A 13,851-nucleotide genomic window follows, 5' to 3' on the forward strand; every position below is an offset into this window, starting at 1 on the left:
TGAAGTTAGGGGGCAGAGGTCAGGATGAGGGGTCATGGATTAGTGCAGGTGGCACAAGAGAGCTATGCTGGTATGCTGCACCTGCAGAGAATATGATAGTGGGGAAGAGGGTCAAGGGCCTGGGTCCAGAGCAGGGTCAAGTATAGTCAGTACATCTGGCAGAGAAGTATGCTGTGTGACCAGGCCTGAAACCACAGGAATGTTGCTGGTGCATTAGAGATTGAGAGCTGAGGGTCTAGGGAGGGGTCAGGAGGACAGACACACCTGACAGAGGAGTGTGCTATGTGGCCCAGCCTGGACTTGCATCAGGACCCCCTGCTTCGCCCGTGTCCGAAATGCCAGCCCCAGGTACCACGGCACAGATACAGCCATGTCATTTCCAAAGTCCCAGCTCAGTGTGCCGTTGCCACGGAAATGGTGGGGATGGGCCATAGCTGGTGGGATAAAAGGAGAAGGGTCACAGGCCTCACCTCAAGAACAGAATTTACCCTGCAGGCTCCTCCTGCCCCAGGCTGCCCACTCACTGAGCCGACAGTCTTTGCCTCCGAAGCCCACAGGGCAGTCACAGCTGAAGCCACCCCAGCGCTCTGAGCAGAAGCCGCTGTTCTTGCAGGGGCCTGAGTCACAAAAGTGCAGCTTGGCCTGGCAGCCTGGGAGAGGAAGGTACATAGAGGAGGTAAGAACACAAGGTGGTGGGGGGCGCAAAACACAGAGGTCCGGGGGGCTGAAAGTGGCCATGATCTTAGCCCCATGTTCTCTCGGGGGGTAGAATTGGTAGGACTCAGGTCCTAAAGGCTAGGCTACAGCGTTCTGCTTGCCAGGAAAGGAGACAAGGAGGAGGTCAGATTTTGAGTTAATCCACATAGCTTTCCACCCTTTCCCTATGATGAGGACATGGCCTACCTGCCATGGTGCCGTTGTTTGCAACAAAGGATGCCATGTCCACTCGACGGCCATCAATATGCAGGTCCCGCATGCAGCCAACAAAGTCCTTGTGGGACACGGGGAAGTTCTCGGGAAGGTTGGGGACACCCCCCAGGAGCAGAGGGCCTGTCAGGTCCAGGGACCTGGGGGTCAGAGGTCCAGGTCATTGGTGGGACTGGGGCCAGGGTAGGTTTGCTCCTGGTGGGGGGCATAGGAAATGGAGGGGGTAGGACTCAGAGGGTATGGTGATTGAGCAGGGAGGGTAAGATCAGGCTGAGGAAGGAACTGGAGACTTACTTCAGTTGCGGGGGTGCAAAGGAGAGTTTATGATGGGCAGATGGTCTGGGGAAAGGTGGAAGAGGCTGGGGTTGAGGATGAGGATGAAAAAGGGAGGCATTTGGGTGGCTGGGGGAGGGGATGGGGTCAGGTGGGCTGTGGGGCATTAGAGAGAGTGGAACCTTTGGGGGAGTGGAACCTTTGGGGGAGTGGGTGCCTGGGACTGTGTGGGAGTGGGCAGTCTGGGCAGAACACAGAGAGGGAGGTTAAGGTGAGATGGGGTTTCAGCATCCTAGTGGGGAGAGGGAAATACGGTGGTTTGGGGAAGGATGGGGAGTTTGGTAGGCAGTATTGGAAGGCTTGGAGTGGGCTTTGGCAGGCAGAAGGCTTGAGGATCGGGGGCTGGGGGCCTCACTTCTTGGAGCTTGTTTGTGTGCCAGCAGCCGCGCATGAGTAGTTGCCAATCTCAGCACCAAACTGCAGAGCCACAGCCATGTCGCAGTCATCCACGCTCAGCACAGCCACCTTGTCCTTGGAGGGGCCCTGAGCACCCCCCAGGGCATCTGTCCGGGGCTAGAGACCCAGGCACACCACTCAACAGGACCCCCAGGGTGACCCCTGAGGGGCAGAACCTGGCATCCCAGCTCCCCCCATACTCCCATGCCAAGGGTGGTGCCCACCTTGTTGTAGTATCTCAGATGCACTGTGTGCCACTGCCCGTCATTCAGGCCCCCTGGAACTGTGGGGCTGACCACTGTGTTGGACTCACCTGTGGGGTGGATGTGTGTGGAGGCTTGTCTGGAGCTGCTAAGTCCCCCTCCTCCTCCCACCCAGTCATGCAGGCACAGCTACTCCCAGGGTGACCCTGGATGCATCAGATAACTCTCCCCACTGGTGGCCACACTGGCTGGACCACAGTGCATTTGGACAGGTAGGAGAAGCACACACTTCGTGGAGAGATGGGCTTTCCCATAGGGAAAGTGGTCCTCACTGTTGTCTGTTGGGCGTGGAGGTGTGTGTTCGGGTGTGCCCGTGGGGCTTGCACCCCTCAGCCATCTCACCCATACATGCACCCACTCGCGCCCATACTAGTCCGCGGGGGCACCCACCGGTGGAATATGTGAGTCTCACTTGCCCAGCCACGAGCTCCAGGGCCAGGAAGTCATGCTTCTCGTTCAGGCGCCCGTTGTAGAAGAGCAGCCCACTGGGCTGCACTGTGGCGAACCTGGGGGGGTGGGGCGCGTCACAAGCCGGACCCCTCCTCACACCCACCATCCCTGTGACAAGAAGGTTTGAGGGAGCTCACCCAGGCTAGGGTGAGAGAGGAAGTAAGAGGGAGGGGAGGGGGCGGTGTCCTATGGGACGCCAGGGTGGGGCCGTCAGGAATCTGGGTCTTGAAGGTAATGGGGACCGCGTGCAGGCGCGCAGATGCGGGCGGGCACCTACGAGAGGGACAGCGTGAGGTGGAAGCGCTGCCGCAGGCCGCGGAACATGACGAAAGAACTGGGCGGGAAGGAGCGAGCCGCCACTTCGCAGCGCGGACCCTCGAAGGCGCCGCCCGCCGGGCACTGGCAGCGAAAGCCGCCGTCGGGCCCGTTGGCGCAGGTGCCCCCGTTGCGGCAGACGCCGGGCACGCAGCGTCCGGCCTCCGTGTCTAGCTCGCAGTCTTCGCCTAGGGGTAAAGCCGCAGTCAGAGGCGGTCAAGACCGCGCCCGCCAAAGCGCCAGCGGGCCCCGCCCCTCCGAAGGCCACGCGCTCCAGGCGAGCGCCAAGACCTCTGAAAAGTCCAGCTCCCTCAAGTGGGCAGCCCCTAGTTATACCTGACCCCACCCTCCCTCCCCGCCTGGCTGCGACCACGCCCCTCCCATGGTCCCGCCCTGTCCACTACCGCGGACCTCAGGGCCCCGCCTCTGCCCAGGGCCACGCCTCCTTCGCTACCTCGGCCCCACCGAAGCCTATTTCTTCGCGGCCTTAGGCTCCCTCTGGGCCAGGTTCTACCGCTTCTGGACTAACGGCGCCCAAATCGACCCCGGTTGGCTCAAGACTGATGCCCAATCCTCACTTGCACTGCAGGTTCACCCAGCCCCGCGCCCTGCTCACCTGTGAAGCGCGGGCGGCAGACGCAGGTGTAGCCGCCCTCGCGCCGCGCGCAGGCGCCGCCATTGCGGCAAGGGTTGGAGTAGCAGAGATCGAGCTCCGTCTCGCAGAAGTCTCCCGTGAAGCCTGGGGGGCAGCGGCAGCGCAGGCCTGCGATGGGCTGGATGGGTCTGAAGAGCGTGGAGGCGGAGGCCAGGAAGGGCGCAGAGGAGTCAAAGCGCAGCACGGACACACATTTCATGTAGTTCTCACAGGGCTCGCGCAGGCATACGTTGTCGTCGAAGGGCAACACGTCCAGGAGAGAGCGGGCGGCAAGTGCGGCTCGGCGCACGTACAGCTGCTCCTGCAGCTCCTCGGAGCTGAACCAGGGACCTGCAGATCCAGCCCCGGCCCCGCGTGGCGCCAGCGCTGAGAAGCTCACGTTGAGCACGGTGCCCCCCACGTCTGTGTCGTTCTGGATGTTGAAGATGAAGACGTCCTCGGCGGGTGTGGCAAGTACTGCGGCCACGCCTTCCAGGAAGTGGCCTAGCAGTGGCGAAAGGAAGCGTTCCTGCCACATGTTCTCAAGGCGCACGGTCAGGCTGTTGGCCAGCAACTCCTCCGTGATGATGATCACGCGCAGCACACACTGTGCCGTCACACTATGTAGCCCATCTGCAGGCGGAAGTGGGGGAAGTGGTCAGTCTGGGGTCAGCGGCTGCTCCTCCCTGGGACATAAGAGGGCTGGGGCCAGTGACTGCTCAGTCCCCCAGCACCTCTGTGTTAGCAGGCTGACCATGCCAGGACACAAGGAGGTCTGAAGCTTGTGATCACCAACTCTCTCAGCATCAAGGTGTCAACAAGTTGCTGCTTCCTCTTGCCTCCCTCCAACACAGGGAAGGGCCTGAGCCAGGGATCAACCAACCCCCCCCCTCTGCCCCAACAGTGCCCATGGGTCAGCAAGTCATTCCTCCAAAAGCACACAAGAAGGTCCCTAAGTGATCAGTAACCCACCCTTCCCCAAGTTATCATGGTCAGCAGGCCAATCAGGACAGAAAGAGGAACCAAGGCCACTGACCACCGACTTTCCTTCCCCTCATCCCCCAGCATTGCAGAACCAGCAAAACATGCCCTCCAAAAATATCCCTCTAGGTCAGGGATCACCCATCCCCTATCTCTGGTCAGTCAACTGCTTTCCCAAGGCACTAGAAGGGTCCCTAACCCTGTGACCACTCAACCTCATCCCCCAGAACCCTGGGTCAGCAAGCTCCCTCTCTCCAGGAGGGCCTTGGACTCTGGCCTCCTCCTCAGCATCCTTGAATCAGCAAGCTGCCCATCATCTCAGACCTGGGTCCTGCGATTTCAGTGCCCACCCCCAGAAATGAGCATGAGGTGCTTATATGCCTTGTCTCCAGACCCTAGTACACACTGGGTGGCCAACAGCGATGGTTGTCCAGTGAACTGAGGGATGAATGTGCCTTCATTGGCAGTGCCAGGAGTCCATGCTCCAGAATTGGGGAATAAGCACTGGTAAAGTCTCTCCCAACCCCTTCAGCCTCCAGTATTCAGGACTGCAAGAGCTTCTCCTGCCTGCGCTCTCCTATGAGGGAACAGCTTGTGAAGGCCTGGGGACATGGCTGCAGAAAAGAGGCAGGTGGACCTCTGGACATTTCCCCAAAGGGCAGGGCCTTAGTCAGCCCCTTCAATAGCAGCCAGGTCTGCTCTCTGCCTGAGGCTGCCAGAGTAAACTGCTGTTCCCAATCACTAGACTACTGGCCTCCCTCTCCTCCACAGATGGGCTGAGGGTCATACCAGACCCAAAGTAACCCTTCATCTGAACAGGGATGTGGTGTGGGCTGACTGGTCTATGCTGGCTTTTCCTGGGACCTCCAGAGCATTACCCCAGGACTTCTAGTCTTTCAGAGGGAGGGGAGCTATCCCTAGATTAACAAGCAGACAGTTCTTTACAGTCAGCAGACAGTTCTTTACAGTCTTTATGGGGTCTGCTAATGCCCTAGAATCTTTGGGGTTCTGTGGAGACTGCCCAAGACCCTAAACAGAGACTATATGACCCTAACCTGTGAGGCAGATCCTGTGGGGTGCAGGAACCCAGAGCTTAAGGGATTCTTGGAAGGCTTGAAAAATCCCTCGTTGGTTTGAAGTGCCTTGTGGGGCCCCTGAGGACCTGACAGGCTGAGGTCACTGGCTCACTTGATTAACCCCCGCCCCTCACCTGTGACAGTCACCAACATGGAGGCCACCAGTGGGCGGTTGTTGTCTAGCTTGCGGCTGAGTCGAAGCTCCCCGCTGGTCTGATTGACCACCAGCAGCTGCAGCTCATTGCCCCGCTCAAAGGAGTAGAAGAGGTGGTCAGAGACATCAGGATCGTAAGCAGGGATGCGCCCAATGATGCCTGAGGGGAAAGTGTCTGAGCGGTTGGATACATAGTTGTTGAAGAGGATCTGGAAGTTGTTGAGCACAGGGCTGTTGTCATTCTGATCAACCAGGCGGACGTGCACAGTGGCCCGACTGACCAGAGGGGCTGATGTGGCCTGCACAACAATCACATATTCCTGGCGAGCTTCATAGTCCAGGTCAATGAGTGCTGTCAACTCTCCAGAGAAGATATCCATTTGGAACAGCTCAGGGATGTTCCCCTCCACAATCTGGTACATTATATGAGCATTGGGGCCTTCATCAGGGTCCACTGCAGTGATCTGGGCTACCACCGAGCCCACAATGCTGTTCTCCTTCACTCGCACCTCAAACTCCTCAGCTGGGAAGACCGGTGCATTGTCATTAACATCCTGCACCGTCACCTGGATGCTGACTGGAGTCCGAAGAGGGGGCACACCTCGGTCCACTGCGTAAGCAGTCAGTTCATACACTGGTACCGCCTCCCGATCTAGCCGCCTCACTGTGCGGACAATGCCAGAGGTGGGCTCAATGGTAAAATCTCCATCCCCATCTTCCCCATTCTGGAAAGTGTACTGGACCCGGCCATTGGCATGAGCATCCCGGTCAGTGGCTGAGATCTGCAGGATACTGGTGAAAGGTGGGGCATCCTCAGAAACCAGCCCTCTGTAGTGGGAGGCCACAAACTGTGGAGGGTTATCATTCACATCATTGACCATCACCTCCACATAAGTAGTGTCTGCCTTCTGTGGGATGCCATTGTCCCGAGCTGTAATAGCCAGTGTGTAGGTCATCTGGTCCTCATAGTCCAGTGAGGCCTGCAGTGTAATGGCCCCTGAGTCTGCATCAATGCGGAACTGGGGCAGGTTGTCCTCCAGGAGATAAGTGATACGAGCATTCTCACCCACGTCATCGTCAGAGGCACTGATGACCACCACGGTGCTACCCACTGGCCGATCCTCATTCACACTCACTGAGTAGTGGGCACTTTGAAAGACAGGCCGGTGAGTGTTGGCATCTGTAATGTTGATGTGCACATAGCAGTGATCATGAAGGGCACGGTCAGATGCAGTTAGCACCAACTTGAAGTAGCGTTCCTGCTTGTAGTCCAGTGGCAGAGCCAGTGTCACCAGACCTACACCCCCCTGGGAGCTGATGGCAAAGCGATTCCGAGTGTTGCCTCCTGTGATCTGGTAGCTGATGGCACTGTTGGCATCACGATCTACAGCAGTCACACTCACCACACTGGTGCCCACGGTCGCATCCTCATTCAGTCGTAGGTGGTACTCCTTCATAGTGAACTCAGGGCGATTGTCATTAACATCCAGCACAGTCACTGTGACGCTGGCTGAAGCTGAGAGTGGGGGTGAGCCATGGTCTCGGGCCTCCACACCAAAGAAGTAATGCTCCACAGACTCACGGTCCAGGGGACCACTCACAGAGACCCAGCCAGTGGCACTGTTTATCACAAAGGGTGTATCAGATGCCACACCAGTTAGGGAATACTCCAATCTGGCATTCTCTCCATGGTCTGCATCCACTGCCTGAATGTGGATGACTGAGTGGCCCAGGGGCGCGTTTTCCAGGACAGAGACCTGGAAGGGCGTGCTGACAAAGATAGGAGTATGGTCATTGACGTCGACCACCTGGATGCTGGCCAGGCCTGTGTTGTTGGACAGTGGTGGGCGGCCTGCATCCTGAGCCCGGATGCGCAAGGCATACTCTCGCTCTGCCTCAAAGTCCAGAGGTGCCACCACCTGGATCTCGCCCGTGAGGCTGTCGATGGCAAAGTGGCCGCGGCTGTTGCCACTGATGATGTTGTAGTGCACCAGTCCGTTGGCGTCCTTGTCCCTGTCGGTAGCCGAGACGCGTAGCACCACCGTATGGGGGCGCACATCCTCGCGCACCTGCGCCACGTAGCGTTTCTCGCTAAACTGGGGCGCATTGTCGTTCTCGTCCAGCACGGTTATGTGCACACGTACAGTGGCAGAGCGCGGCCCGGGCTCTTGTCCCTGGTCGCTGGCCTCCACCACCAGCTCGTAACTTTCCATGTGCTCGCGGTCCACGCGACCGCTGGTGCTGATGAGCCCTGAGCGCGGATCGATTTCGAAAGCGGCAGAGGCGGCGGCGCGCTCAGCTGGCGGCCCCACAAAGCGGTAACGCAGGTTGGCGTTGGGGGGCGCGTCACCGTCTGTGGCACGCAACTGCAGGATGGGGTAGCCCTCCTCCACGTTCTCGCGAAGCGTCTCCCGGTATTGCGCCTGCTCAAATACCGGCGCGTGGTCGTTGCGGTCGGCCACTGTCACGGCCACCATGGTGGTGGCCGAGAGGCGCGGCGAGCCATGATCCTGCGCCGTCACGCGCAGGTAGTGGCGATCCATGCTCTCGCGGTCCAGAGCAGCCTCTGTGCGAATAAGGCCGCTCTGCGGGTCGATGCTGAACAGTTCCAGAGAGCGGCTGTTCATGAGCGCAGCCAGCGAGTAGACTAGGCGTCCGGCCTCGCCGATGTCCGGATCCTGCGCCACTACACGTAGCACCGCGGTCCCCGCCGCCTCATTCTCGGGCACCAGTGCCTGGTAGTTGTACTGCGGAAACTGTGGGTGGCGGTTCGCGGCGCGACGGGGGCGGGCCCGGCTCGCTGGGGGTATTCTCCTGGCTCCATGCTCGGTCGGGCCCCCAGCGGGGCGCGGCCTCGGGCGCTGAGGGAGGAAGCGGCGGCGGAAGAGGACGCGGGAGCGCATGCGCTCGGGCGTTGGCTCGGGAGCTGTCCGGGACTCTCGCAGTGCTGAAACAGATGCGGAAGCTGTCCTCTCCTTGCGAGGTGCTGAATCCAGCCCGGGGCCGGATCTCACGGCCCCAGGAGGGCGGTCCGGCCGGGGCCCTGTCCTCCTCGCTTGGGATGTCCCGGTTCTCTCGCTCTGACCCCTGCGCCCCGGCGCCCACAACTCCCCGCAGCAGTGCGTGGTTCCCACTTTTTGGGGGGCGCCTGTCCCAGTATTCCTCTGGGAGAACACCGGCTGGGAACCACGGGGCCGAATCCGAAGGTCCGAAGGGAAGGGAGAGCTGTTCTCTGGGCCCGGGACCCCTGGGGAAAGGCGTTCTGGCGACAGACTATCTCTTTGCAACGGCCCTGTCCGCCCGCAAGAGGAGACCTCTGGACGCCAGCATAACAGAGACCCTGGTCCTTGTCCTGTCTCCTGCCCGCGGCTGCCAAATGTCTTGACTCCATATTCCGCTCCCAACCCCGGCTGCTCAGGGGGCCCTCGACCGCTTTGGTCGCTTTGCCTTCCCTCTCGGAGCCCCACGAAGACAGGTTCCCTGACTCCCAGGTCAGGCTTTCCATCCTCTCGGACCCTGGGCGACTCGGGACAAAGAGCTAAGGCTCCGCCGCCGATCCGCGCCCCTGGCCCCGTAGCAGCAGCTACCCCCGGGTCCCAACCTTGGCCCCCGCCGACCCCCAGCTCCTCCCGGCTAGGAGGGAACAAAGAGAGGAGGAGAAGGAGCAGGAGTAGCGGGGTGGTCGGCCCCCTGAGATCCCACCACGGCTGCCGCCTCGCCATCACCCCCTACTTCCCCACACGGCCTCCACTGTCCTCCGCCTGGGTCCAGGCCTTGGGCCCGCCTCGCTGCTCGGGCCCCCACCCGGGGCCCTGCCGCCGCCCTGGTCCCCCGCCTCTAGGCCTGTCGCTCCGCGCCGTCGCCACCCTCTGGGCACCATCTACTCCGCGGCCAGAGTCCCTTTGGGGAGCGGCCCCGGCTTTTGCCGCCCCCACCACAGCATCCCCGACGCTGCTGCCGCCTCCCGCCGCTCCAACATGGCTCCCGGCCGCTGCGATGGTTCGTTCCACCTCCGCCCCGAAGCCCCAAATCCGATGGTACAGGCTGTCGCGCATGGCAGCTCTGGATAGCGAAGTTACTGCCGCCATCTTTATTGAGGGCGGAGCATAAGTGCTAACCGCGGTCCTGAACCGGGCTTGGTGCTTCACTGCCCCTGGTTCCACCCTCCTCGTGGCCACCGCCCTCACCAGCATCCCTCTCCCTAGGGCGCTGTCTCAGCTCCGTCTTCCAGATTTCTGCTTGCGGATCTCCCTTCCTGAGCACTAGTTTCGAACCCTGTCCCGGATTTTGGTCTGAAAATTTGGTGCCCATGATGTGCAGAGAAAGCGTTCTCATGACTCTTGGGTGGGGATACCATGTGGAATCCTGGGGTCGGAGGGGACGATGGCTGGACGGGGCCTGGGGTGCCAGCAGGCCAAACAACAGCCTTAACTGTTCGATCAAAACTTCGCTTTGTTTTTTGTTTTTGCTTTTTCGGCTGCGCTGGCTGCGGGATCTTAGTTCCTCGACCAGGGATCGAACTCGTGCCCCCTGCAGTGGAAGCGCGGAGTACTAACCACTGGACCACCAGGGAGGTCTCAATCAGTGAGTTTTAACTCATGAAACATGTCGCGACCATCTGTTTGTTTGGAGGGCCCCAACGGAGCAAACTTCCCTGCCTTGCTGGCCGCCAGCAGTCTTCCGGGTTGGGGGCTCTTCCACTGGAAGCTACACTCCCGCCTCCAGGCCGTGGGTCTCTGGAGTGCTCTGGAATGCCACGTGGAACCCGGCATTGCTGCACGGCTGCGGCCCGGCCTCCTAGGGTCCCCGCCCCTCGCCCGCTAAGACTGCGTCCCTTAACCCCTTGTAGGCACTAACGGAATCTCAGTTTTGCCCGCGCTATGCTACTCGGCGCAAGTCGACCCAGGCTAGCCAATGGGCAGACGCCGCGGAACAGACGTCACAGAGGACGGGCGGGGGCGGGGGAGTGGTGAACGAGGAGCGTTCCAATCAGAAAGCCACTGTTTCTATTGGCACAATGGATGGCTCCGCCCCCATGGCAGACTCATTGTCTGGGGGAGGAGGCTCCTCCGGTTCCAGAATAGCCCGGAGAGACAATCCAGGAGGTGCTCTACGGGCCAGCCTGCAAAGGCAGCAGCGACAGTGGGCTGCAGCGTCATGAGCAGAGGACGCAGGCGTCCCTGGACCGAGGAGGGGTTTAGGGCCGGGACACGGAACGCTCCAAGGGGTGCGGTTCCTGCTTGGAACCAGCGGAGATCCCCCGGCTAAGGCCCCTGGCCCACCCCAAACGGTACCTATGACATCACCACCAACCAATCAAATGGCGCATTCCTAGCCGCCTCCCCCCCGACTTCTTCGCTTCCAGGAGGCGGGGTTCCCGTGGGTTCCTCCTTCAAGCGCCTCAAGTGACTATGGAGCGCGGGTGGGTGGGCTCCAGTGGTGCCCTCTGGTTTCTCCGAATCTGAGGACCACCTAAGGTCAGATCCGGATGTACGGTCTGGGTTCCTATGGGCGTGAGAATGAAGCATCTGCAGAGGCGCCGAAGGCGGAACTCGGTTGGATGGGGGCTCAGTCGGCGTAGGGCCTGGAGGAGGGAAGCCAAAGACATGGTTCTGATCGCACACCCACCCTCCGGGTCCACAGTCTAGCGAATGGAGGGCAGAAAACTTTAACGAAGGAGGGAGACAGGTGGAACGCTAGGGAGAGGGATGCTGGGGTCCCAGAAGAGGCACCTGAGCCAATGTAACGATCTGGGAAAGCTATCTGCAGAAGATGCCCGTGCAGAGCTCTGAATAACCAAGAGATGGAGGAGCCACCCTAGGTCATGGAGGCTGTGTGGACAAATGTGCTGACGCTTAAAGGGACCATGGCCAAAGGAAGTTACGCCCTGCTCTCTCCACTAGGGTTAGCACTGCCCTCAACTGATGCTCCTTGTGGAGAGCAAGACTTAGAGCTCTCCTTGACACCTCTGTTGACTGCAGATGACTCTCCGTGTCACTCCCTGCTGTTCTGCCTCCACCGTAGTCCTCTTTGTGGCTGCTGTTCCAAGGAAGCCTCTCCCTCTCCATCTGCACTCACCTCTGTGCCCCAGCCCAAGTGGCAGCTTCTAATGCTCCCTGTAAAGACAAACCAAGGTAGTTCCTTTTTCCAAGTCCTCTTTCCACTGCCCTCTAGGACATCTCAACCCCTCTCCTCGTGCCTTTTCCTCCCTACCTTGTGTTTGTCCCCTCCTTCCTCCAATTCAGGGGTACCCTGCTGGGAGAGCAGACCAGAAAACCTGGCCAACCCATCCAGCTCAATTATCCAACAGTTCTTTCATCTCACTAAGACCTCCAATCTGTCACTTCTCACTTCCTCTCAGCTCCTTACCTTAACCATTAGCCAGTCTTATAACAACTCTCCTGCCCTGCTCTTCTTAGACAAACTCACTGGGCTAAAATCTAACTCCCTAAAATAGATTACTTGGGGCGGGGGGGAGGGTCTTGCTCTTGCGCGCCTGGCGCTTGCCTAGGTTATTGGCGTAAGCGCAAGATCGGTGGGCTCCTAAGGTTTCTGCTTGAAAACTGGATGATCTTCTAGCCTGAGACTATTCCTTATCAGAGCCTAGGGCCGCTGGGCCCCTTCACTCAGTACTTGCTGGAGCATCATCACACCCTCGTGCACAGTTGGTATTGGCTTGCCTGGCTGATTCACGTGGGAGAGTCCTTGTATGCCATTGGATTGTTCAAGTCTAAAGGCATCACGCATAGTTGGATTCAACTACTCTGGTTCCTGCAAACATTCCTTTTTGGGATGGCATCTATTACTTGATTGCTTACAGATCAAGATGCCAAAAACAAACTTAAAAAAAGATATCCAAAAAAACTGAATCCCTATTTTGTACACCTGAAACTAATATAATATTGTAAACCAACTATACTTCGATTTTTTTTTTTTTTTTTTTTTTTTTGCGGTACGCGGGCCTCTCACTGTTGTGGCCTCTCCCGTTGCGGAGCACAGCCTCCGGACGCGCAGGCTCAGCGTCCATAGCTCACGGGCCCAGCCGCTCCGCAGCATGTGGGATCTTCCCAGACCAGGGCACGAACCCATGTCCCCTGCATCGTCAGGTGGACTCTCAACCACTGCGCCACCAGGGAAGCCCTATACTTCGATTTTAAAAAGAGAGAAAATACAGCTAAGTTCCTAGGAGAAAAAAAAAATTTTTTTTTCAAAAGCTTCCTCTACACTTTGACATTCAGCCTCACCTTTTTTGGGGGGTGCTGTGTTTACTTGATCTTTCTAGAAAGTTACGACCCTCTAGTTATTCATTATTTCTTCATCTGCTCTGGTTAAACTTGAGTAGATAGTAGGAAAAGATTTTAGCTTTACAGTTCTGCAGACTAACCTATTCGGCAGAGGGCTTCCAGCTACCTTCTTGCGGTCCTTGGCTGTGTTGGCGTTCTATCACCTGGTTTAAGCCACGTACTAAGTTTGCTTGTTGGGATATCATTGCTCCTGCCTTCTGATTATAACACCTTACCCTTACCACCACCATCTTATTAGCTCTCCTTTCCCCAAATTTTTTTCCACCCACCTGGACCAAAACTGAGTGACACTTCCGTAACACATCAATTCCACCCACATTTGTTAGACACCTGTGAGGCGGGATCTTCTCCTCCCAGGCTTCCATTTCACATTATGGAGAAAGATAAGGAAGACAAGCAAGTGCCTGGAATGGGGCAGGCCAAGTGGTGACACAGAGGCACAGAGGACATCCTGGGAACCAAGAAGGAACGACTGGGGAATGCTTTCTCTGCTGCTGCCAGCCAGAAGTGATGCTTCCCTCCACTCAGACCCTCCAACATAGTGCTCTGTATGTGCGGGGTCTGATGGCCACCTTCAAGTCAGGACCACATCTTAAGACAGCTTCATTTTTTTCCTCTAGCACCTGTCCCATCGCTTCACACACAGCTGTTCTATCAGTGTCTACCGAACAAAGGAGGGAAACTCTGATTTCACTTTGACTTGTTCAGCGTCATTCCAATTTTTATCTGAAAATTGCAGAACCCATTCAGTGTAACCTTGTGTCAGAGAAAAGCACAGGACTGCCTTTGACTGGTACCACCATCTTTCTGTGGGTACCCTGGTGGGAAACCTGTATCTTTTTCACACTTTCCTATTCTTGGTCACTTTTTCCAGACACTGTAGATGTCTCCCTCCAGTTCTGACTCACTCAGCCATTCCTGTTCTAGAGAGTCTAGACCATGGGTTCTCCAGCTAGTTACTACCTCTCTCATTCACCTGGTTATAACTTACTACTGACTGGTTGGGGCAGAAGGGTTA

The 13,851-nt window shown here is 58.1% G+C and overlaps 1 protein-coding gene across 2 annotated transcripts in view; it reads right to left on the reverse strand.

Moving 5' to 3' along the window:
- CELSR3 (cadherin EGF LAG seven-pass G-type receptor 3) overlaps positions 1-13,851 on the reverse strand; it is a 35,827-nt gene that overhangs the window by 17,487 nt on the left and 4,489 nt on the right. For both annotated transcript variants that reach the window (XM_067754235.1, XM_067754234.1), the window contains exons 2-10: positions 5,510-11,645; positions 3,301-3,951; positions 2,647-2,872; positions 2,310-2,425; positions 1,881-1,969; positions 1,616-1,773; positions 904-1,067; positions 525-650; positions 265-434 (exon numbers count right to left, since the gene is read on the reverse strand). In XM_067754235.1, the coding sequence (XP_067610336.1) occupies positions 265-434; positions 525-650; positions 904-1,067; positions 1,616-1,773; positions 1,881-1,969; positions 2,310-2,425; positions 2,647-2,872; positions 3,301-3,951; positions 5,510-9,251 (5,442 nt within the window). In that variant the 5' untranslated portion in view covers positions 9,252-11,645. The remainder of the gene's footprint in view (positions 1-264; positions 435-524; positions 651-903; positions 1,068-1,615; positions 1,774-1,880; positions 1,970-2,309; positions 2,426-2,646; positions 2,873-3,300; positions 3,952-5,509; positions 11,646-13,851) is intronic.

This window comes from Pseudorca crassidens, chromosome 10 (assembly GCF_039906515.1).
Source record: "Pseudorca crassidens isolate mPseCra1 chromosome 10, mPseCra1.hap1, whole genome shotgun sequence".
Taxonomy (NCBI): Eukaryota; Metazoa; Chordata; class Mammalia; order Artiodactyla; family Delphinidae; genus Pseudorca; species Pseudorca crassidens.